General features: G+C 50.5%; 1 protein-coding gene across 1 annotated transcript in view; it reads right to left on the bottom strand.

Annotated features, from left to right (window-relative positions):
• Window positions 1-24,539, bottom strand: part of DISC1 (DISC1 scaffold protein) — a 237,291-nt gene that overhangs the window by 35,793 nt on the left and 176,959 nt on the right. The window contains exon 10 of the mRNA XM_081123969.1: window positions 17,403-17,463. Coding sequence (XP_080980095.1) covers window positions 17,403-17,463 — 61 coding nt within the window. The remainder of the gene's footprint in view (window positions 1-17,402; window positions 17,464-24,539) is intronic.

Below are 24,539 nucleotides of genomic sequence, written 5' to 3'. Positions count from 1 at the left end.
AGCACAGGCCCATGAGCATCTCTCTGACTTCTAACGGGGTGTGCAGGGCTGGGCTCAGGGGCAGGAGCCAGCAGCCCAGCTCCCCTAACTTTCCTAAGGAAAAGGAGTTTGCTGCTTCTGCAAACAATTCTCTACATTACAGTGATCTGCAGACTGTAACTTTATGTCCATTTGCTATGTGATGAAAAAAAGTATGTGTAGTCTTTGCGTGAGAGTGGGGTTTCTCCAGAAACATCTCTTAGAATGCACATGGCAGCATTTGGGAGCCAGCTTTAGAGGCCCGTGCTGCATGGGTGTGAAATTCCAGTGCTTCGCTGGGGGCCACGGAATCATTTCATCAAGCTTCAGATTTTTAAAACACATATTGGATCCGTTTGTGCTAAAGAGAGCAGTGGTTAATTTCTAAGTCTGGAGATGCCCTGCTTTCCTGCACAGGACAGGAATCAGGCCCTTAGTAACCATCCCCGAACAAATGACTCACAGCTACCGAGGGATGTGAGACTTTGGGGGATGTTTTCACAGACAGTCATGAGGCAATTTCAGTGTTTGGGGGAATGTTCTTGAGTAGAGAACTGGGATTCATCATTTCTGTCCCTCCTCCCTGCTGGAAGTAAAATGAGGTCTGAGAGATCGTCTGTGGCTGGAACCTCCTGGAACATGAGTGTTATTTACGGGGAATGAAGGCAAGGGGAAGGTCGGCAGGGAGTTGGGAGGCAACCTTCCACCCAGTTAGGAATGGAAATTCTGAATTCTAACACAGGCACTCCAATCTCAGCTCCTGTCAGGAAACTCTTTCCTCACTTAATAATATTTTCAGCTCAAGGACATTAGCATTTTACCTCTCTCTTTAGAAACCTGGAAGATAACCAGATTCTTTTACAGAACCATAAAGGAGCAAAATATGAAACCAATATGTGACTGTCCAAAGGCGTTAAACTTTCAACTGCGAATGGCTTAAGTACTAATAGTCCTCACGTTCCTGAAATCGTTTCATTCCTTGGGAAACAGTGACTTAATCTCCAATTCAAAATAAAGTGTTGATATTAGAAATATTTAAATCGCCTTCCTTTGCCCTCTGTTTCCCAGGAAAGAAAGGTGAGCACAGTTCTCCACGGAACAGGGCTCTGGGCACTTTCGCCCCCTTCCCCAAATGCCATCTGATAATATGGTAATATGGCAATATGACAAGGGGACATGTCGTGCAAGAAACAGTGTTAGATAGGAAACTGTACTGGACGCTTCTGTTTGCAGAGCCAATGTCCCTTCCTCTTCCTGTCCTTCCTCGGAGAACTCAGGGAGTATTCAAGGGACCCCCTTCTCTCTTTGGGACCTACTGGGTGCTCTCTCCTCCCTAGCTCTTCAGGTAGATCGGGATTAGATGAGATCAACCAGCCTATCACATTCCACTGGACAAGGCTTCATAGTCCAGGCCTGACCACCCCAATCAGACCATGTTTTGTGGTCCATGCTGGGGGGGGGGGGGTAGGTTTTATTTTCTCACCCAAAAGCAGTGAACAAAGAAACCACTGCGTTTATCTCATGGCCCTGATGGAGCCGGCCTGCTGACAAAGCCCATGCACTTTGCACGGAAATGGCCCAAAAGAGAAAGGGAAAGAATCTGGGGTTTTGATGACAGGTCTGAGTTGCTGTGCCAACCAACCCGGGTGCCCATCCTACTCTTGTTCATAAGCCAGAGCTGCTATTCCGGTTCACTGTGGCTGAACATGGGGCTGAGGGAACCCAAATCAAGACGGCTTGGATTCTACTAGAAAGTTCGGTGACCTCTGGAAAATACAGCAAGTCCTCATTTAACATCGTGGGAGGTTGGAAGACTTTCAGCAAAACGACACACAACGAGACCAGCTTTACCGCAGGCTAACTGATATAAAGAAGCGTTAAGTTCCCACAGCATCTCATCAACTTTATACCAAAATGAACAAAACAATGTAAATCAAGGACCTGCGGCACTTTCTCCCGGTTTGGGTTTCCACGTTTGCAATGTAACATCCCTTATGTCTGTCTCGGAGAGTGGACCGTGGAAAGGGAGATGCAAGATGATACATACGAGACGTAAAAGGGCAGTAGTAAAAAAGTCCCTAACTCCTCATATCTTGAACAGGAGGAGGCGATAATAAAATGAAAATCGGTCTTAAATGTGCACATGGGCCGTATGAGTGAATGATTCCCTTGTTATTGCATAAGGAATACAGACGGAGTGAGCCCAGTGCCTGATTCCACCCAAGATTCAACCTGCCAGTGGCAATCAAAGAAATTCTGCAGAAGGGGAGCAGTTTCTCCTGGCCTCCCCCTGCCCCTGCCCTTCCTCCCAATCACCACTCCCCCACACCATTACTATCATTAACAGCTACTGGTCAGGAGCTGTTCTAAGAGTTTAATCCCCCAAACAGTCTCATGAAGTAGATAATATTGCTGCACTATAGCAGTTTTAAACATAAATTCTTTGACATTCCTTTAACCAAGAGGTGGCAACCTTACAAATCCTCTCCCCTAGCTCTGGGCTGGCTTAGTGACTATTCTGTAACCAAAGAATGACAGAGGGGCCAACGCCACGGGACTTCCAAGGCCAGGTCAGACGAGGCCACGCAGCCTCCACCAGGTGTCTGGGAAGATTGCTCAGAGGGATGCCAGCTGCTATGCAAGAAGTCTGTCCATCCTGACATCATCATGCTGAACGGTCACTTGGCCAGTGGCACCAGCTGCAGTCTCATCTGACAGCCGCGATCAGCTGCCAGCCATGGGAGTGGCCCGTCTTGCCCGTCCAACTCAGCTGAGCTGACATGACCACAGCCTCAGCTTCATGACTGCAGCCCCAAGGGAGAACCGCCAAGCCAGCCCTTCCCAAGATATGACCCGCAAAACTAAAAAGTGACTTTGCTGCCACAGACCTCGATTCTGCAGGTGAGAAAATTACAGGTGAGATACACCCTGGTCATAAGCCCACTCACGCCCCTTTTCCACTGGGGAGAAGCCATCACCAAGGACCGCAAAGTCTTCAAGGCTTTTCCCAAGTTGAGCTCAGTCCTGCTCTGGATCCCTCCCCCACTGCTCTCCTGTGTGTCCCCAGATGCCAGCAGAGTGGACCACTCAGTCTTCCAGGACACATGCACAACATCTAATTACAGATGACAACGTCTCATGTCTCTGCTTCTCCAAAATCCCCGCCCATTAAAAGCCAACTAATTCATCAAGGCCCGTCTCAAATGTCCCTTTAACAAAGAACCCTCCCTGGTCCCCACACCACATATGTCTCCTTCCTCTGAACACTTGTGGCACTTTGTAGGACCCTTAAAATAGTCATTACATTCTGCCTTCATGTCTGGGTTTTGTGTACATATACCTGTTTCTCCTGTGGGTACTTAATGAGGCTTGAAAATATTTCATGCTCATTTTTTAATCCTGTGAAGTGTATACTCCTGCAAGGTACTAATCATGATAGGACTCGGTAAGTATTTAATGAACTGAATAAACTTACAGGGAAGTTACATTTAAAGGACTTCTCCAATTTCAAGCAAAGAAAACAATTAAGTTAAAAATATTCACCCTCATAAAGGTTACAGGGGGAAGCTTTCCTGATAAGTGACCCCAATGGAGCGACTGTATTAGGAATTAGCGTCTCAGGTGAGTCTCAGTCCCCCAGTCTGCCCTGCCCGCGCTGAACTGGCTCCTGAGCTCCCCAGCGACTAGATGGAAATCTCAAATTATCTGACTACAATATAAAGTGGGGGAAACCTTTCCAAGCAAGACACGAAAACTGCAGGTCAAGAAGGGAAAAAAAGAATAAAACTGGAGACGCATGAATTCCATCTTCTACATGGCAAAGTGCTGTAAATAAAAGTCAAGATACAAATGACCTATTAGGAAGAACTATTTCTAGCATGTAGCCTAGTCCATGAGTCAAATTCCTTAACCTGCAAAGAGTTTTAAAACTCAATTAAAAAAAACACAAAGCAAACATCCCAAGAGAAAATAAGCAGGATGGGCAGAAGAAGGAATACAAATGGCTCATAGACACCTGGAAAGATGACTGACCACATTCAAGGTGAGATGTACGGCTGGTGTGGCTCAGTGGTTGAGCTTCAACCCATGAACCAAGAGGTCACCGGTTCGATTCCTGGTCAGGGCACATGCCCAGGTTTCGGATTCGATGCCCAGCAGGGGGTGTGCAGGGGACAGCTGATGGATGTTGATGTTTCTGTCTCTCCCTCTCCCTTCCTCTCTCTCTAAAATCCATAAAAAACATTTTTTTTAAAAGCCTGAAAAGATATTTCTACTTTAAATAAAAAAAAGATGCACAAACTGGGAGTGAAAGTCTAAAGGTGCACAATCTGTCTCGGGGGAGGGGAATAAATCAGCACCTTTGTTGCGAAAGTCACTTGGCGTTATTTGCCAGTATTGAAAATGCACGCGCTCTCTGAGCCGGCTCCTCCGCTTCTCAGCATTTACCCTACAGATATAGTCAGACAAGAATATATTGCACAGTGAGAAACCACTGGAAGAGCCAAACTTATTGTCACAGACCGTTGCAACCATCTACAGCAGAAGGCTGAGCTACAGCTCTTAGGATGGAAAGACCTCCAAGAAAAATTAAGGTTAAAAATAGGCTTAAATCAAAATTAAAAATAGGTAAAGCGCAGAACAAATAATATTTATTATGATCTCATTTAAATTTTTTTAAAGTCATAAAAGAGCAGGACATACCATACACGTCCATGGGTATGTGAAGCTTTTCTGAAAGGGTGGACTGGAAACTGCTTCCTCCTGGTGGGACGAGTGGGACAAGTGGCTTCTACTGTACATGTACCTTTTCAGTTGTTTTTGTGGGGTTTTTTTCCAAATAAACCCCATGCATCCTTTGCTTTTGTAACAGGAAAGAAATTTTAAAATTTTTAAATGTGTCCCCTGCTTTTCCTTTTGCTATTTTGCCAGAATCTGCACAGTCCTTACCCTGCGAGCTAAACATCCCCCCCTGTGCAAGGGCCTCGTCGGGGTTCAAGGGGCCTGTTTTGATCAGCGCGAGTGAGAGCCAGGGAGACAGCTTCCTAATCAGAGCTCTTCAGAAGTACAAAGGGACATTTAGCCCTGGGAGCTACAGGAGAAATGGAAACACGCGCCCACGCGGGTGGGGGTGGGAGGGAGCCAGGAATTTTTAAATGAAATGGGAGCAAGACGACAGTGCTCCCCATAAATCGCCTCCCTGCCTATCTCCTGGGTACATTCCAGCAGCTCAGCTCGGAGAAGAGGAGCTGGCCAGGCCCATGGGTGCAGCTCATTACTCGCGACCTCTCAGAGCACGCGGCTTTCCAGAGAGCTCGCTAAGCCGAGGAAGCCGGATGGAAGACAGACCTGCAGGGAGCTCAAGGCCCAGGGATTTTATCTGACACATGCGCCGGCCGAAGAGTTAAGGAGCAAGGATTCCGGGCGGCTAAGCAGACACGTGTATCTGGCTGTTGGAAAAATATATACAGACATGTCCCCAAACCACTTTGTTCTAGAGAGAACAGAAGAGCTGCTTAGGTACCGGCCCTGCTGCCCTCCTGGTGCTCGCCACCCGGTGAGGCTGCCAGCGCAGGGTGGGAACCGCGGGAATGAAGCGGGGCTGGAGCCCGGGCCAGCCACCGTGGGGTCCTGTCGTTCTGAGCATCTTAGATGTGCTTCGCCTAGGGTCTGGCGCTCCCTACCCACAACCTGCGCAAGGCCGTAGCATCACCTCCAAACTGACCATAATCATGGCTCGGGAGGCAGGGGAGAGGGCCTCTGTTTCTAACTTTAAAGAGAAGAGCCCACCCTGGCCCGGTGGCTCAATTGGTCGGAGAGTCGTCCTGTACAGCAAACGGTTTTGGGTTCGATCCCCAGTTGGGGTGCGTATGGAAGGCAGTCAATCAATGTCTCTCTCTCCCTCTCTCTCTCCCCCCCCCCCCGCCCCTTCCTGAGACTGCGCTCTAACCACATCCAGGTGTTGCCAATGTTGCTGGTCCACGGTGCACACCTGGAGCAGCCAGACCCAGGCGTGGCCGAAACCCACAGCCTCTGCACTGCCAAGTCCCAGGCACCCATGGGATTCAGCGTGACACAAGCGGATCTGAATTTTAGTACATGTGACAAGATGCACATAACACAGACAAGCTCGGGCAGGTATGACTGGCACTTCTAAGATCCCTTTGGAGTTCAGGGCCAACCCATCGCTCACGCGGGAGACCGGGAGGGCTCCCTCCCGTCACCGCGGCGAAGATAACCCGGACTCCCAGGTGTCCGGGCCCTTTCTGTTCGTTCGGAAGGAAATCCAGCCAAGAAAGGGTTTTGCCTCATTCTGGCTTCCACCCACCCGCTCTGGGAGACTGGCTGGAAAAGGCAGGCGTGGCCAAACGAACTAGTGCTGTTTACAGAGAATTTCCGTGATTGCTGAGTATTTATGGGCATGAAAGATCAGGTTAAAGCTTCACGGGCAAACTGAAGACCTGGAGGCTGCGGGCAGCGGATTCCGCAGGACACTGCGCATCCTTGCTGGGACCGCCGTCACCAAGGGGGTCGTGAGGCTGGGCCCCGCTGAGAGCCGGTCGGAGGAGGGGGCGCCTGCAGCCTGAATTGTGCCTCCACAGCTCTAGCTCCGGCACACAAGGTATCCTACAGGCTGAGATCCAAACTGAAGTCTAAAAATAGCACGATAAACCGGTTTCCTCCTTCCCCCCCTCGGAGAGCAACCGGCCGACGCCGATGTCCGCAGGGCACCAATGGCCTCTCCGAGTTTCCGTGGAAAGAGCGGGTGCACAACTGTCCTTTCTCGCCAGCAGACCGCTGCCCCAGAACCAAGGAGGGGAAGGCAATCCCGCTGTTGCTGGGAACCAATAATGGGTATTTGATTATGATTATTAATGGGGAGAAAGCAGACCGCTGAGCAGCAACCAACCACTAAGTGCGTCTGCAGGAGACTCCGGGGGGGATTAATTTTTTGTTTTCTTTTCATCTCTCCGCCAGTCGTTCGAATGTGACACAGCTTCTAAGCACGGCCTGTCACATCCTTATCAATATTCAATGCCCCGGCACTGTGGCCACATTATCTCCCCTGGAGGCCCCAGCGACAGGCTCCGCGCTGTGGGGCTGTTTTCCCGTTGCCTCCAAACGGGAGGCGGATGTCGCTGGAAACTGACTTGTCAGATGCAGGAAATTAACTAATTTTCGAGACATCAGAAAGACGTATTGCAGCAAATATTTACTTCTCTGTTCCTCTCCTACCAACAGGGAACATACCTTATCTAACCTGGATATGGTGTCCGTGAACAAAGGGACGTTACAACTCCTTCTAAAGAAAACCAGCCAGCCATTCCTTCCGCCCCTGGAGAAAACACTGCGGCTTGGGGCACATTTGTCATCAAAGCGTAAAGGGGACCGCGAGGCATGTAGGTGGAGAGGAGAGGGCGCGATTTCTCTGACTTCGCATCACACCCTGGAAACCAGTTCCCCGTGCTGCCCGCCCGGCCACTGAATTTCCAATTACCGTCGCCTGGAGGTCCACATACACACGGCAGCTCCATCCAGAGCTGCCACCAGCAGCTGGGGATCCCAGGGGGACAGCTGGGAGCAGGGGCTGAATTAACAGATGCTGGGCGAGGAGGCCGGCATGCATCGCCCTCTCTGTGCCCGGCGGGTTCTGGGTACTGTCACCCAGCATTTCATTCTGTTGGACCATTTCCCTCTGAGGCGTGATTCTTACGATGCTCTCAGCTTGACAGGTGAGGACTCCAGAGACTCCAGAGACTCTGGCGTCGGCCCCGGTACCTAACTAGCCAGCCAGCCGGTGCAGCTGACGGTGAATCCCACTCGGGTGACAAAACCCATGAGTTGATGGCACCAGATTCTCACTCATTCTGTGAGAAATATTTAGTCTCCTTCTCTGCCTGGGAAACACGGTTTCCAATTCTGTCCTGATCAAGCAAAGCAGACACCCATTGAACTGGTCTCCAACACTCGGCATAAGACCTGATCAGGTGTTTTTTTTTGGAAGGTCTGGCTCATTTTTGTGCAAATGCAGGAACATTTCTCTTGAGATGACAGAAACAACAGTAGTTGTTGTAAATGGTAACAGACAAGACAGGCTTCATTATCAAGTGCAAAACCGAACATCTCCCTGGGCTGCCTGTTACAAAAACAAAGGTTGCAACTGGAAAATATTTCAAAATTCTGTGAACACACACACACACGTATGTGTCATAACACCCTATATAGCGGATCTTTATTATTCTTCCCAGAACTCTACCCTTCAGCCTTTTTAAATAATAACGGTATCTCTTAATAAAGGTTCGCTATTGATATTATCGTTGCAGTTGAATATTCTCAGCTTTCCGACAAGCAATTCAAAAATGTTCTCCAATCAGTCTCCACCACAATTATTGCAATCCCCTAAGATGTATGTGTGACCTAAGTATTTTGAATCTAGTTAGATCTGTTTTTAAAAGCTCTTGTTTTGTTTTGATGGTCTCCTGAGACAAGGGCCACTCAGACCAAAGATCAAGGGAGGCTCCTGGAAACGAACTGTTGGCCTCTCTGGTTCCAATTATTCTGTGGTCCTTTGCCCGGGATGAGTCTGACGTTCAGGTTTATTCTCCAACATGGAACTGAGAGCCAGAGCTCCTCTCACCCTCGTAACTGCAGGGAAGCCCTTCTATTCCTGTCCCAACGCTGCATCTTTGTCTGAAGCAGCTGCGACAAAGGTCAGACCCGCTCTTCATGGATATATCTGCAGGAGCTCTTATGAGCCCAACTCCTTCTCAGAAGGACCGTCTCCCGCTAACTGGTGGCAACAGGCCCCTCCAGGGGCTTAAAGCCTGAGTCAAGACTGACGCCCAGAGGCTATAAAATAATCAGCATTCTTTAAAGACACCCTTTTCCCCAACACTGTGATGCCTCAGGTTCATTGAGGGCCCTGCGGTCACACATGTAGTTGGAGACGGGACTCACAGGCCCATTAAATACACTTCGCACCCAAATTGATAGGACATTTGCTCCAGAGAAGGAGGCGCAGTGCCCCCTGCAGCCTGTCCTTGGCGCCTCCTTCAGAGGTCACAGAGCTAGGAGGGGCTCGCACGGAGCCAAGGAGGGTTATTTAGACACTTGGTAAGTACAGTAAAGCGCAAAAGAGCTAAAATGTTTTTCAAATTACTCCATAGGCTTTTGAATTTATTTAAGAAAATTACTGTGTAGATTGTTACTATTGGTTCATTTTATTGTAATGCTAGACTAGACTTAAAGGACCTAGCAGAAAAACCACTGGTTGACAAACGAATTGTAACCGTGTTTAAATCGATGCTGCCACCTTTCTAATTACCCCCAGGTCCTCCTCGGGCTTCTCACGATGGCAGTTAAGAGGACAGAAGGAAAGGACACCAGAAAAGATGTTACTGGGCAGTCCCCTGAGTCGGAGAGAGGAAGGCTCTGTCCCCTCCCCGGCTCTTGTCAGTCTCGTAGGAGAGATTTCAAACGAGTGACACTGGACAACAGCATTGTAGCAAAGCAACAGATTTATTAAAAATACACTTGGCATAAAGCACAAGCAGGCACCCAACTAGCTGGAGCGCATGGCCCAGCTGGGGGGTCAGGGGGCTTTATACCCTCGTCTACAGGTTTCAAGGTTCCTCTGCTGGATACCTTGGGTAGCAGATTAGGTTTCAAAGCCCCCGTTTTACTTTGTTGTGGCGTATCTTGGGACGTTTGTACATACGCCTGGTCACCTTGTTTGGCAAGTCCTAAGGCGGCTGACCTCTTTGTTCAGTGGGTGAGATAAAACTCTCCCTTTTTTCCTTCCCCCCCTCCTGCCTTAGCAGCTGCAGGGTGATTTAAGCTCTGTGTATCCTCTGGTTGGGTCGGAGGGGTATTAACCATTTGCTCTCATGTGTCTTGCGATTCACAAGCTGGCTGCAAGCTGCCCAAACTGTTTGGCCTTGTTTAATGTTCTTGTCTCAGTTTCCCCCTTCCACTTGCCCAGGGCTTTTTCTAGCATCTTACTATCCCGTCACAGAAGCATCCACAAAACTGCAGATACGAGTCTCTCCCTGAAATTCTCGTGGCTGCGAGGAGGAGGGGGAAGCAGTGCCTGTTAGCAGGTCTTCATTAGGCCCATTTTTCACATATTTTGAGGGATGATATTTATTTTCATGACTTAAGAAAAAATACCAGTAGCCCCTGCCGGGTGGCTCAGTTGGTTGGCGTGCCCAGGGCCATTCCTGAGAGTCACTCCTGGAGAGAAGCGGACCGGCTCATAGCCAGACGACTAGTCCATTTGCTTCCCAGAGTTCGTCTCTCACAGTCTGAATCTCTGGATATGGTCCCACTGAATCTCAGAGACGCATCCTTCCTCTTAGACTAAAGTAGCTTGAGACAGAGGCCAGGCTCCCACTGTCACAGCTGCCATCTAGGATCTAAGACTCTTAAGTGCTGACAACCCAGAAAACAAAGACAGGACCAAATTCATCCTGAAATGACACAGATACACCTGACTAACCCCTTCCAGGTGAAAGGATTCAGTCCCTTACAGGTGTGCAGAACCAAAGGCGACATGCTCCGGTGGAAGCCTGCCGCCTGGGCAAGCGGGACGGCGAGACAACGCACGGAAACACCTCTCGCCTCCAACAAGCCACACGACGAGCGCCTGGCCCCGGAGCAACACCCGAGAACAGTTTCCAGTCGGCAACCACCAGAGCTGACACACGCCATTACCAACACAAACCTAAGTTCCACTGAACAGCAAAATCAAGAAAACTCTAGAGACAGAATGTCAATTAAGAGGCAGGCGGGAGCCCCCTTACAAAGTGAGATGGAGAACACAGCAACTGCAAAACCACAGCTTACTGTCCCATTTTACAGAATAACAGAGGCGGTCGCTCAGGCAAACTGCTCTGTGCAATTGTCACAGGTCACCATCTGGCTGATTCCCTCCTCCTTGGTCCACTAAATAATTTTATCATTTCTTTGGGGAACTTTTTTTTAAGAGGCACAACTAAAAGTCCCTGTTTTTGTGATGAAGGGGAGCCGCAGAATTGTCTTCTGAGGCTCAGCATACAGTAAAATCCCATAAAGTTCTCCCGGCTCAAGAAATATCTTGGCAGCAGCAGCAGGAGAACCTGTCTTCTGCCAGAGGCGGTGGAGATGAGGGATTTACAGCCCAGCCTGGCGTGGGCTCCGTCCGCAAAGGGAAAGAGCCCGCACAGAAGGTGTCCGCAGCTCGCTGCTCGTAGCTAGTGCCCCCCACAGCTGTTGTGTGAATCGGGGTGGCTGGGGGTGCAGAGGGTGGCGAGGCAACGGAGCAAACCGAATCGGAGGAAATGTGTGTGTGATATTTTGTCTGGCCGACACTTGCCAAGGCTGCTGCAGAACTGTCATCTCACTTTCTGTGAGATGACATTGAGCAGAGTCCTGAAAAGGACTGTACACGAAAAGTGAGCGTCTGAGAAATTCCGTAAGTTCTACTTGCATTAGTCCTGCATCTAAAGCCAACAGGTTCCTACCATGTTAGCAAATTAGCCTGTCATACAATCTCGACAACACTTCCCTGAACTGTTAAAAAGTCTCCTCACTTTAATTAATGGCAAATTGGAGATCTACCTACTAAGATTTCCATTGATCCAGCAATTAATTTTTCTTTAAGAGTTCTCAACTCCCTCCAAAGCGCATCAAAAACACTCAAGCGCCCTGGCCAGTTTGCTCAGTGGTTAGAGCGTTGGCCCGAGGACTGAAGGGTCGTGGGTTCCATTCCGGGCCAGGGCATGTACCTCGGCTGCAGGCTCCATCCCCAGCCCCGGTCAAGGCGCGTGCGGGAGGCGACCAATCGATGTGTCTCTCTCCCATGGATGTTTCTCTCCCTCTCTCTCTCTCTCCCTTCCACTCTCTCTGAAAAGCAATGGGGAAAAAATACCCTTGAGTGAGAAGTGAAAAACAACAACACTCAATCAATAATGGTTCTCTTGAGTTTGTGAAAGTCAGCTTAGCTTGGACATTCCCTATTGATCAATTACCTTTGCCTTTCTAGAAATGTGACAGGCACCCTGAGATGGGCAGGCTCTGACGCACACGGCACGTCTAGGGGGCAATGGCACACAGGCTCGTGGAACACGGCGGACACACCTCCACTTAACTGCCCTCCTTAGTTCAGTCTCACAGGGCGATCACCACTGAATGTCTTTGTGCCACTAAACCAAAGAGAATAAAGAGAAATCACCGGGCATCTTGCCGAGACTCAGGCCCCTTAAATGTTGGCTGATTCTTAATGGATCTCGGTGGGCAGAGTGATCATATCACAGCCCTAAGCAGAGAGACCTGGGGTTAAAGGGCACAGACATGGTGGAGTCTGAGGCCAGAGCCTCTGTGTGAAGCGGTCACCCATCTCCTGTGTTCTGTTCTGTGGGCCAACGCTGGGCATCTCTTTTTATATTTTCAGGCTGCCTTTCAAAAACAGCACCACGTCCAACAAAGTGTCGGAGTGTCCACGAGAAAGAAAATGACGGCAGGTGACTGAGGCCTCCTGGCCGCATGTACTTGGATCTCTTCTGTCTTCTCCTGGGACCGCGCTGCTGTGCTACCGGGTCCCCCCCTTGCCCTTGTTTCTGGGAAGACCTCTCCCCTCTTTGAAGGCCCTCATCAGATAAGCCCGAGGGCCTTCTGTCTAATTCTCTTCTTTCCTTCTGCCCACCCTTCTCTCTAAGGCAACGTCTTCACTTTCTCAAAGGAGACTATCGGAGGGAAAGAAGACAGTTTATTGGAGTTACTTTCCCAAAAAATGTCCTCTCTGAGGCTGAAGTGGTTTTATTCTGGGCTCCACAAAGGGTCCAGATGAGGGGCCGTGGAGCTCCGGGAGTCACAGGCGAGATGATTAATTCTTTCCAGCCCCTGAGCTCTGGAGCCTGTGAGCTCTGGTCTTTCTCCGTCTCAAAAACTCCACACCCAGCCAGATTGGTTCTAAAGCCAGGATTCAGTGTTAGGAACCCAGCCATTGGGTCACAGAAACCACGGGAGGCTCTCAACCTTTGTCACAGCCATTAACAAGAAGGCAATTACCTCATTGCTTTCCCTTTCCACCCTCTGCAGGAGGTGCCAACAGCTGGCCAAAGGGCAAGCGGCAGAAACAGCCAAGTGTTTAGACAATCAACACACTGTGCAGCCCCTTAATGGAGGCTGTTAGATACAAGCAAACATTTCTCCCCTCCCCCAAGTCACCAGAAAGATGAGGGATTCTCTCTGGATTTATAAAATAAAGGGTTTCTTAATGTAGATTTTTTTTCCATAATGTTCATGGTGCCATAGCTGCTAAGGTAACAATAGCCAGCATTTCTTAAGCCCTATTGCATATGAGAAACAGTCTTTATCTTACTCTATTGCTGGCCCATTTTAATGAAGGAAAACTGAGTCTTGAAGAGATTTCTTAACCTGGTGACAGCCAACAGCTTGGAAGCGGACAAACTGGAATCTGGACAACCTGACTCCAGAGCCTGGGCTTTAAAGGTAACTGCCTCGGGTTCTCCACCATCATCAGGAGGGAGGGTACTTGTTGGTTTGAGGGTTGCTGGTTTTTTAATGGTAACACTCCAGGAGGAGGGTGGTCCTTCATATTAGTCCCTGCGTCCGGGTGTCTGGGCACCGCTGCTCAGATGCCCAGGGGGACAGTGGACTCCTCCCCTGTGAACTACACCTTGCAGCCAGGTGGGACTGGGGGCAGCAGCTCTTTTTCTTGCCCTGAAGGCAAGACTTGCCCGATTGGGGCATTGGGGTTCTAGAAGCAGGATCTCCACCTTCTCTTTCCAAAGAAATGAATGCAGGCCTTCTAAAATGAGCCGCGTGCCCTGGGCACTAAATTCATCACAACTGAACAATTCAGGGGAGAAAGTTATTTCTGAGTAAATTTCATTCCTGGAGTTCTTATAGAATGGAAATCATCGGAGTGAACTGTAAGGCAAATGTAGACCTATAACATTTATTATAAATGAAATCATTTACATATACATTTTTAAACGTCAGTTTTATACATAATCCAGTGTCTAGGACAGTACACTACTATGGTGTGAGTTGGAGTCCATATACGTGTTACCAAGACTTTCCCTGCCTTTGTTTTCACTTCTCTTTCCTACTCTTTTATAATTCATGCCATCTTGTTACATTTATGTGTTACTTTTTCTGTACGTATGTGTATTTATGTGTCTAAGCATTATTATTTTATGTATACCTAAGGTTTTCTGGTTTGAGATTAAATAAGGTTAAAAATTAAATGGAAACAATCAATGACTACATATTAAATTAATGGTTATGTAAAACATTGTACAATTAAATGCTTTATATTTTCTTATCAGTTCGAATTTCCAAATAATAAGGTAGTTTAGATCATTGTTTCCCCGGGAAAATTACACGATGCAGCCAAATTGCTTCGATATTCAGAAGTGGGCAAACCTAACCATCGGTATTTTCCTGAAAGCTTTTGTGTCTGTGACCTGTAGGGTCGATTTATTTGGTTTTAGAATGAACATGTGGGCTTGCTAAAAATAGCTCTATCCATCACCCAATGGTGGAGTCGCAAGAATTTCCTGTGTGTGAGGACTGAGCCCCAAGCGGACAAATGAGGTGAGAAGGCAGGACACGGACAGACGAAGAGAAAACTCAGGTCCCCAGGCATGTGAGCAAAGGCAGGGGAGGTAAACAGGAGGCGAGACAGGAGCCAGCAGAGGGACAAGCCCACTGGGGCCTGTGGCCTTAAACGGACTGACGGATGGAGGAACCGTGTACCAGGCAGGGATGGAAACCTGAGCTTCTCCCAGTCTCTGTCCCAACCGTCTCCTGCTAACGAGAGGAGAAAGACGGAGACAGACAGACAGACAGAGCCTGCTGACAAAGTGCAAACAGCCCCCACTGGGGTGCAGGGGGGTTGCTCCAAATCAGGGAAGAGAGAAAGAAGCCGAGATCCTCGGTCTTTCCGAGAAGCAGAGGTGGCAACGCGCAAAGGGGTCAAGGCCGCGCAGGGCGGCGAGGAAGGGACCGGGCTCTCCGAGCAGAAGTGAGGTCGGGAAGCGCGAACACGTTCAACTACATGTTAAGAGGGAGAGGAGGAAGGCCCATGTCAGCAACAAAGCAATAAAATAAACCACAAGAAAACAAACGGCGGTGTCCCTGTGCTCCTGCCTTCCTTGTCATTGCAGCGCCGGGCAGGGGTCCAGCTGGCCGCCACCTCTTATATTCATTTCCCTCAACAGCTCTTGAAATCAGCTCAACGTGGTTGAACCTGGATTGTTCCAGGTGCGCAGGAACTTCAGAATCGCCGTGCATCACTTGGGATAAAGAGCACGTGCGGGATCTGGAAGAGTCCCGGTCACTGTTAGGGTGACCATGAGCGGCCTCCGCACCCGCTGGGAGCGTCGGCATCGCTCAGTGGTCGAATCTGGGCTGCGCTCCCCAGACAGGGAGGCTCGGGCTTCAGTTACTCTGCTGCTAAGAGCCACGCGCCTGAACAGGCCCAGGAGTCCTGCCTGAAGGCAGCGGCTGCCCTTTTTAAACCCCAACCCCTCTGCCTTCTGTAACCGGGTCCTTTCAGTCCCCGGGTCTCTGCCTCTTCCTCCGCCTCCTTTGTGCAGTCTGAGTGCTGACTCTCCTGCGGTAGAATTATTTCGTTTTCCTTTATGGGTGTGAAGACAAAGGGAGCGGTGGAGGGGTGACCATGTGCTCAGTGCGACACCCGATTAGTATGAGGAAATCAGGAAATGAATGTCTCTCCAGCACTAACAGAATATGTGACAATCGAGAAACTAGAAATTAAAGCAAGTTTCGGCCGTAAGAGAAAATGAGCCATGCCAAGTATCACACCTAAGTATTCCCTCTGGAGACAGTAAACCTGAAGGGGTAATGCGACCTGAGAGTAGATTGCTTTTTATTTTGCTATATATTCCATACCACCAAGATCTGATGGCAAGACAAATGGATTTCTGGGCCACTGCATCTTCTGAGGCTGCCCTGGCTTCTGGATGCAATAGTTCAGAATAGAGTTTCAAGATACAATTGCTCTTGGTCCGTTCATCCCTGCATTCGTTATCATTTCACTGACTGTCTACCACGTGCAAACAGCGTGCCGGCCACTTGGGATACAAAGCAAGTAGGGCATGGAGCTCGCAGTCCAACAATCACACTGAAGGCCTGGCAACGAGCTGCCGCCAGAGGCTCCCGCGGTGGGTACCAACAAGGCGGCAGGAAGAGGCGGAAGGCTGCAGAGAGAAGACGGAGTCACGAGGATGCGCGTGCACCGGGGAGAGGTGCTAATGGCTCAAAAAAGGTGGTGGGAGCTAAGATCCAGAGGGACCTGCAGAAACCTGCCTCGGGACAGGAGCGGAGGCGGGCTCAGAGCCGCGCCTGGCCCAGGGGAGCATCCTACTTTCAAGGAGAGACATTACCTTCGAGGCCACCTCCTACCCACATGCATGCCTCCTGACCCCACACTCTCCACCAACCCCCTTCGTCCTAGGTCCTCCCCGCGTCTGAGGCACTGAGCAGGGAGATGTCAGCGGGGGTCAGAAGAACTTGCTCTCCAAGCATCAGAGTAAATCCTGTAGGGCCCTGCTGGCCCCGCAGAGCAGAGCAGAGCTCAGCAAGGCAGCCCCTCTCACCACCTCTGGGCGGAGAAGCAGTGTTTCAGCCGATGGCCTTATCTAGACTTAGAGGTCTAAGGCGCAGCTTATTTAAAGAGTTATTAACAATTTCCAAAATAGTAGCAAAACAGTCTCCATAAAGTTTGATGCGTCCCAGGAAAGCAGCGCATTGTGCAGGCTCAGGCCTGTTTCCTTAATTAGAAACAGGCCTGGTGGCTGGGCTCTATTTTCGCAAGTGCAAGTCCACAAACCAGAAACACCCCGACAGGCCACAGCGTCACTGACGTCTCTCAAATTTGAATTCCTAATTGGGTTAAAAATTTTTCTAAAAAGCAACCAGGAATTTTCATGCTGGTTTAGAATCAGGATTCAACACAGAACCTAAGATGTGGGTTCTTATATCGTAGAAGCTGAAGCATAATCCATAGGACACCTCCCCTCCCCAGACACGAAAAAGAAAAGATAAACCAACGAAGGCCGGAAGCTTGAATTTAACAAGCCAAAGAAGGTTCCTCCTCTTAGGGATCATGAACACAACCTGTGATCCCCGGGCCACTTTAAACATTTTAATCTGTTTACGTTTTATGAGAAGAAAGGGGCTGGGAGGTGTTTGTGTGGCACCTGCTCCTTCTGTTACAAGATTCAGCGGATGCCTTTCTGCGTTTTTCTCTTAATTTATTACAGAAGTTGGCCAGCCTTTCCTTTGCCTCACCACACGCTGTTATGACGCGGAATGCAGATGCGAGTGGGGTCTGTCACACGGGTCGCTGTCCTCACCTGCGCAGCTTGTCCTCCAGCGCGTCCATGTACCTCACAGCGCTCTCCTTCACACTGGCCTCTGCAAAACAAAACCCAAAGGTGATGCAAAGCCTGCGCAAAACCCAGAACTACTCAACTAAAAGCCGCACGCCAAAGGATCCCGGCGAAGCCTCTAACGATGGCACCATCCTGTGTTTGGAAAACACGTGAGTCGTTGGCGTGGCTGCCCGGAGTGACGTCTGAGGCCCCCAGGCAGCCCTCCTGGGCTTCAGGAGGCAGCTCACCAGGGTCTGGCATGGTCCCCTGTGCTCCGTGCCTCTCCATTTCCCTCAGGTAGCCAAGAGCTTGGCTGCAGAGTGTGGGAAGGAGAAGCGGAGGGAGGAACAACTCCCTCCTGTGGATGAACCAGAGGCACCTCACCGGTGGTAGCAACGGATCGCAGACCCTTCCCTGAGAAACAGCCAGAAACGGGGTCCTGCCAGTGAGTGGACATCGACTGCTCAGCTTCCAAAACTATGAGGATCAGCTCCCACTAGAGATAAACTCAGTGCCTCGTAATCACCAAATGCTAAGGAATGAATGATGGTGACGGCTCGACAATCAAGAGGAACTTGACTATAAAGAAAAGACTCTGTGGATTTGGGCCCAGCTCGGACACCCTCTGTTGCCTCCTCCTAGCGACGAAAGGGCCTCCCCTCCAGGTGACCCCTCACCGACGGCCAGTGTGAGCACCCAGGAGAGCAGGGGGAACGGACAGGTCTCCATCAGACGGTCGTTGTAATTACTGATGTGTTGCCATTTCTGTAATTACTGTTACTACTGCTATTATGGTATTTATCATTATTTCTATTCCACTTGTTATTCTCAAAGATAACTGATGCTGAGGGCTCAATGCCACTCTGAAGTTGGGGTACACAGCACACGCCATGCTGCCTGCCTCTCAGCCCAGATCTCTGCCTGGGGGGGCTCTCAGGACCCTATTTCCATCCACATGCCTGTGATGGGGTGTGAGACAGACTCTACCGTTGATTTCTCACTGGCCCGCACAGCAACATTTTCTATCAATCTTCACTGTAACCGGTCATCCAAAAATGTCCCTATGAGTCTAATGAAAAAATTACCAAGTACCAAGCAACATTGTTTGCAGCGTAAACACGGAGGCTGGACAACGTCAGGTGGCAGCAGGTCTAACTGGGTTCCACGGCCCCGTGTCCTTCGTTTGCATGAGAAGAGATTTAAGAGCCCGGCAATTATTTGTCTAAATAACCGGACAGGAAGGGAGCAGCTCCGGCAGACTCGTCTCAGACTGGACAAAGCCCGGGTTCCTGGGAGCTCCGGCCCCGCTGTCCCCAATGAATTGGGACAGTGTCACAAGATCAGCACAGTAAGGTCTCAAATTTGAAAGTGGAAGCCAAGGGGAGCTCATCAGTTCAGCATTCATCACAAATTTTGTCAAACATGCACCATTTTATTGGAATTTTCTAAAAAAAAAAAAAAAAAAAAGTAAGTACCAAGTGAGGACTGACCTCATTTTACAAATAAATATAAGTTGTCAGATTTCAAAGATCATTATTCAGGGATCCATATAGACAAGATTACCTCCCATTAGTAAAACGTTCCAGAGGGAAGACGTGAAAGATTAAGGGGAAATTTTAGAGTTCCAAGAAATGTTCGAACGTGTAAAGGATTATTCTTTTATCTGAGTTAACGAAAGGACTTCTGTTTATTTGGGTGACTAAATCATGCAGGCAGGTGCGGTGGGCACACGGTGCTGACAAGACCGGGGAGCCAGCGACACAGGAACGTGGGCTGGCAGCTGGACAGCCCCGAGCGGCTGGATGGGAGAAGATGTGCAGGGCTCGAAGCTGGCAGATCGTTACATGAGGTGCTACACAGTCGAACTTTCCATGTGGAAATCCAACGTGAGGAAAGATAGCTACCGAAAATGGCATCCATTTAACTACAGTACCTCTGAGTCGGGTGCTGTTCTGAACACGGACTAATATGCAGCAGCCCATTTTACAGATGGCAAACAGAGGGTCAGCGAAGTCACACAGCTAAAAAGAGGCAGTGCCAGACCCACTGCTACACAACACATCACTTCAATTTTAAACAACACAAGAGGAGCTCGGGAAACACACATTGAATAAATGCATGTGAAATTTCAGCCACCAACGGAACGTAGCAGGGGTTCAGGACACTAACTTTAGGAGACCAGAGACTGTACTGTAGACAGTTACAAAGAGCACTGGCAAATGCAGAGGCCAGACATCAGCAAGTGAAAACCAGGTTGCATGTGAGCTGCAGAGAAGCAGGCTACTCACATATCAGCACAAAATAAACTGCAGTTGTGTAAATATATATACATCTATAATAAATATATATACATATATACCTGACATATGTATACACACACACATACACACACACATCTCTGAAGGGTAAGGCCAAGGTGATTTCAAGGTAGGATGCCCTGAGAAAATCATTAATAATTTACTAAGGCTTATTTTCATATTGGTTCACTCCTAATTAGATGCCAAATTCACATGGTTTTACAAACACATTTCTATGTGCAGCTATAGATCTATTTCCAGCATTTTTCTGCTACCACTGTGTGTGGTGGTCATTTAGACAGAATCCTCTAGAGGAGGGTTCCTCAGTTCAACAGGACACAGTCCGTCCCAGGCTTTAGACTGGTCATTGTAAATCATCCGGGGTTGGAACCAAAAAAATGCACCCTCACTAAATTAGCAATAGATTCACTGCTCACTGGGGGACACCAAGCAGTGTGTGGTTCTCTTTTCCTCTGAGGTTGATAAGAGATTTGCAGAGAGAAGAAAAATGATCGGATGTGGGTCCTATAGAATTAATGAACAGTAGTAACAAAGAGCAGGCTTCTCTTAGGATTGTAACTGACTCTCATGCTTACATTCATCAAATGTTTTTTAAATATATCTTTATTGATTTCAGAGAGAGGAAGGGAGAGGGAGAGAGAGATAGAAACAGCAATGATGAGAGTCATTGATCGGCTGCCTCCTGCACGCACCCTGCTGGGGATCGAGCCCGCAACTCGGGCCTGTGCTCTGACGGGGAATTGAACCGCGATCTCCTGGATCCTAGGTCGATGCTCAACCGCTGAGCCACACCGACTGGGCTCATCTAACATTTCTTAAATGCCTACCGCCACGTGCAAGGTGGTACATTAGGGCACTGGGGCTGCAGAGGCGCCCTCAGCCTGGAGAAAACCAGGTTTGGTGACAGACAGCCACACACACGAATGACCAATGAAAGCAAGGTCAGCTCAGTGACAGACACTTAAAGCCGCGGTCCTTCTGGGCCCAGCCTGCGGGGTTAAAAGCTGCCTCCTGAGGAAACGGCTGCAGTGGAGATCTTAAAGGATTCTCCATGCTGGCTGAAGCAGAGCAGGCGTGGCTAATCCAAAACAGCACTCGCACATCAAATAGGATTTGCGTTTCAGAATATCAGGCATTTAGTGCTGCATCGTTTTACCCTCCCAATAGTCGCCGGGCCCTTTTCCCTAAGGTTCCCGGTGCAGGGCGCGATCCCACACCAGGGAAGGCGGCTGGCCCCGCGGCACCGGCTGTAGCTCCAGCGCCCTCGGAGGCGGAGGCGGGTCCACTCCCGCCTCGGATGCTCTCCTTTGGGGAGGGGGTGAGCGCTGCGTCGCGGGAGCGTCAGGTTGTTAAAGGCGCAAAAGGGCACAGAGGGGCAAGCTCTCCAAATGCGAGCATCGCCAAGGGGTTCCGTGGTCCGTGGAGAAAGCGAAACCAATGACGCTGAACCACGTGCACGCTTCTGCACCCAGCGTCGGCCGGCGAGGGTGCGGGGCTGCGGCTGCCTCCGAGAGCCCGCCCTGCTGCCCTCGAACCCAGAGCGCGTCTCAGGGACAAGTCGGTCTCGGCACTCACGGCCCTGGAAACCGCGCTTGCTTGGATGGGAAGAGGCAGTGGGCAGGAGGAAGGGGGAGGGATGAGCAGATAAGCTCCCCCAGGTTTAAACACAGTATTTCGGGAGGGCTTCTGCTACGTCACAGATACAGCCCAGTTCCGTCCCCCCTGCTGTGCCTGTCACCAGTTAATGGGTCGCATCTGATACAGTAATTCTCACTTTCCCAGTTCAGACCTGCTCCTGCACGCAGTCTCCCCGTGCCCTTGAAGCACGGGGCCTAATAAATCAGCACTTTCAATGACAAAGAAAGACCAGTGCACGTGGTATGCAGCGTAGGTGAGAAAAAGCCACTACTACTGGTTCTGCGCAGCCTCACACCACAGCCCCTCTCACACAGACCCCCTCACACAGCCCCCACTCACACAGCCCCCCTCACACAGCCCCCCTCACACAGCCCCCCTCACACAGCCCCCACTCACACAGACCCCACTCACACAGCCCCCACTCACACAGCCCCCCACTCACACGTCCCCCACTCACACAGAACCCCACTCACACAGCCCCCACTCGCACAGACCCCACTCGCACAGACCCCCACTCGCACAGACCCCACTCGCACAGACCCCCACTCACACAGCCCCCCACTCACACGTCCCCCACTCACACAGAACCCCACTCACACAGCCCCCACTCACACGTCCCCCACTCACACAGAACCCCACTCACACAGCCCCCACTCGCACAGACCCCACTCACACAGCCCCCACTCACACAGACCCCCACTCGCATAGACCCCACTCACACAGAACCCCACTCACACAGCCCCCACTCGCACAGACCCCACTCGCATAGACCCCACTCGCACAGACCCCACTCGCACAGACCCCCACCCACACAGACCCCCACTCGCACAGCCCCCACTCACACAGACCCCCACTCACACAGACCCCCCCTCGCACAGACCCCACTCGCACAGACCCCACTCACACAGACCCCACTCACACAGACCCCACTCACACAGACCCCACTCGCACAGCCCCCCACTCACACAGCCCCCCACTCACACAGCCCCCCACTCACACAGCCCCCGCCAGCCCAACGCTGCCACTAACTGCAAGCGGCTCCTCCGCCCTGCTCCCTGCTGACAGCGGCGAGCTGAGGTTTGCTTTTCCGCTTTCCAGCACATGTCGTCGAAAGAGCTGTGACCTAGAGATTCATTTACAGTAATTTAAAAATTCTTTAAAATGTCTCCTTATTTGTCGTGCCTGGGAGTGTGCATTTGAGAATACACACTCCCGTTCTTTGATTCTTTCCCCTCACTTCCCTCAAACGTGCGAGCACACACACATGAACAAGCCACACACATATGCACACACACTACATGTACGTACATATATACATGCACATACCACACATACAGCATGTGGGTATGTTGCCACTTGTGCACATATATACACACATGAACGTGTGCATGTGTGTGTGCACTCATGCCATGCATGCAGGCATATCACAAGTGTGCACACATGTATATGTGCGTGCAAATGCACATGCATGTGTACACAGGCACGTGTCATGCACATGCCACACGTGCACACATACCACATGTGAGTGTGTACACACAGGCACATGCCACGTGCACACACATGCACACATATCATGCATGCACATGCACAATTTACTTCTCTTCATACTTTTTGATAGAAAAGGAGTAGAATTTAAGACTTTGTTTTTAAAATACTGTTTTCTTGAACAATTTGTGTGAGGAAGAAAAAAGCCCAGACCAGTATGGCTCAGTGGTTGGAGCAACATCCCGCGCACCAAAGGGTTGCAGGTTGGGTTCCCGGTCAGTTTAAAAAAAAAAAAAAACAGCCCAAATCCACACGTACCTTCCTAAGTTAAGGAGCGTGAGCCCGCACAGGAGCCACAGGATACCCTCACCTGCGGGCACTGTCGCATTCAGGTCTCATGGTAACTCTCAGTCCCCTTTGAGGACAAGGCGGAGGCGGAGGCGGAGGCGCAGGGGGGTTAATTCAAGGAGCGCAGGAAAAATTCAGACCCAGGCCCGTTTTATGCCAAAGTCTATGTTCCCTCAAACACACAATACTGCTGCCCAATTGTTACGCAACGCGATTCGTGAATTACACGGTGGAAATCCTATATTTCACAGGAAGAAAGAGTTTAGCCTCTGATGCAGTTCACATATGCAGCTTGCTAAGGTTTGAAACGGGATTCTATCGGACACAGGCGTCCGAGGTCTGTCTGACTGTCGGAGTTACTGCCCCTGGAGGAGAGATCGGGCGGCATGGCAGCAGGCACAGGACATGCTCAGGGTCAGGGGACAACAGCCATTCTGAGCTTCTCAGATCGCCAGCGACGTGGTGTTTTCGTGTTGGAGGTCCTCCCCCCACCCCAGCAGCCCGTCCAGTGAAGCCCGGCTCCTTGCACCCAAGGTGGCTCTGCAGAGGGGACTGAAAGATGTCAACCTCGCCAGCTGCCCCGCTGGCCAGGCCCACGGCACACACACCCCTGCAGCAGGGGGACACTCTGCTCGGCAGCCTTCCCTTTGGGGGGCCAGTCCTCCTGACCCCGCCCCGCCCTCTGCCATCATGTCCAGCATTCACCATCCTGGCTGAGCCTGTCCTGGACTGAGGGGGCACCAATCTGACCCAATCGGGCTCCTTGCCCTGGAGTCCTCAAATCTGCACTAACTGAGGACAATCAGCCTCCAGCGCCAACACTGGAAAACGGGGGCAGGGAGCTGCCTGTGGCCACGGTTCAGGCACAGCCTGAGGATGGATCTCACAGTCAGATCAACAAAAGAGGGTAGAGTAGAGTCCCAGCAACCTCAGAGTCCCGGGCTCAGCATCGCTGCCTCCCCTGCCTCCAGGGTGTTGACTGGAGTCGATAACTGTCTTTTCAAGAGTCCCAAGACTCGCGCCTCTGCCTGGAAGACCCTCCTCAAAGGTTCCTGCTTTCTACCCACCAAGACGCTCCCTGGACAAGGGCCTGCTCTCTTGCCCTACAGCCCCTGCCCACGGTGCTCTCTCCTCATCTGGGCAGACCTGGCAGACCCTCTGATAGCCACCAAATTCACGTAGGTCTCAGCTTATCCTCTCTGCTCAATCGTGGATTCTACCTTCTGAACCCCTAGTGCCCAGCACAATCCTAGGCTCAAAGAAGGTGTCCAGGTGCCCAATACATCAGGCAACACCAGTTACAGGCCAGGAACTGTGCCGGCCACCGGGG

Source organism: Miniopterus schreibersii (assembly GCF_964146895.1).
Source record: "Miniopterus schreibersii genome assembly, chromosome: 21".
Lineage (NCBI taxonomy): Eukaryota > Metazoa > Chordata > Mammalia > Chiroptera > Miniopteridae > Miniopterus > Miniopterus schreibersii.
Note: the sequence above shows the minus strand (reverse complement) of the source record. Positions and strands in the feature narration are given on the sequence as shown.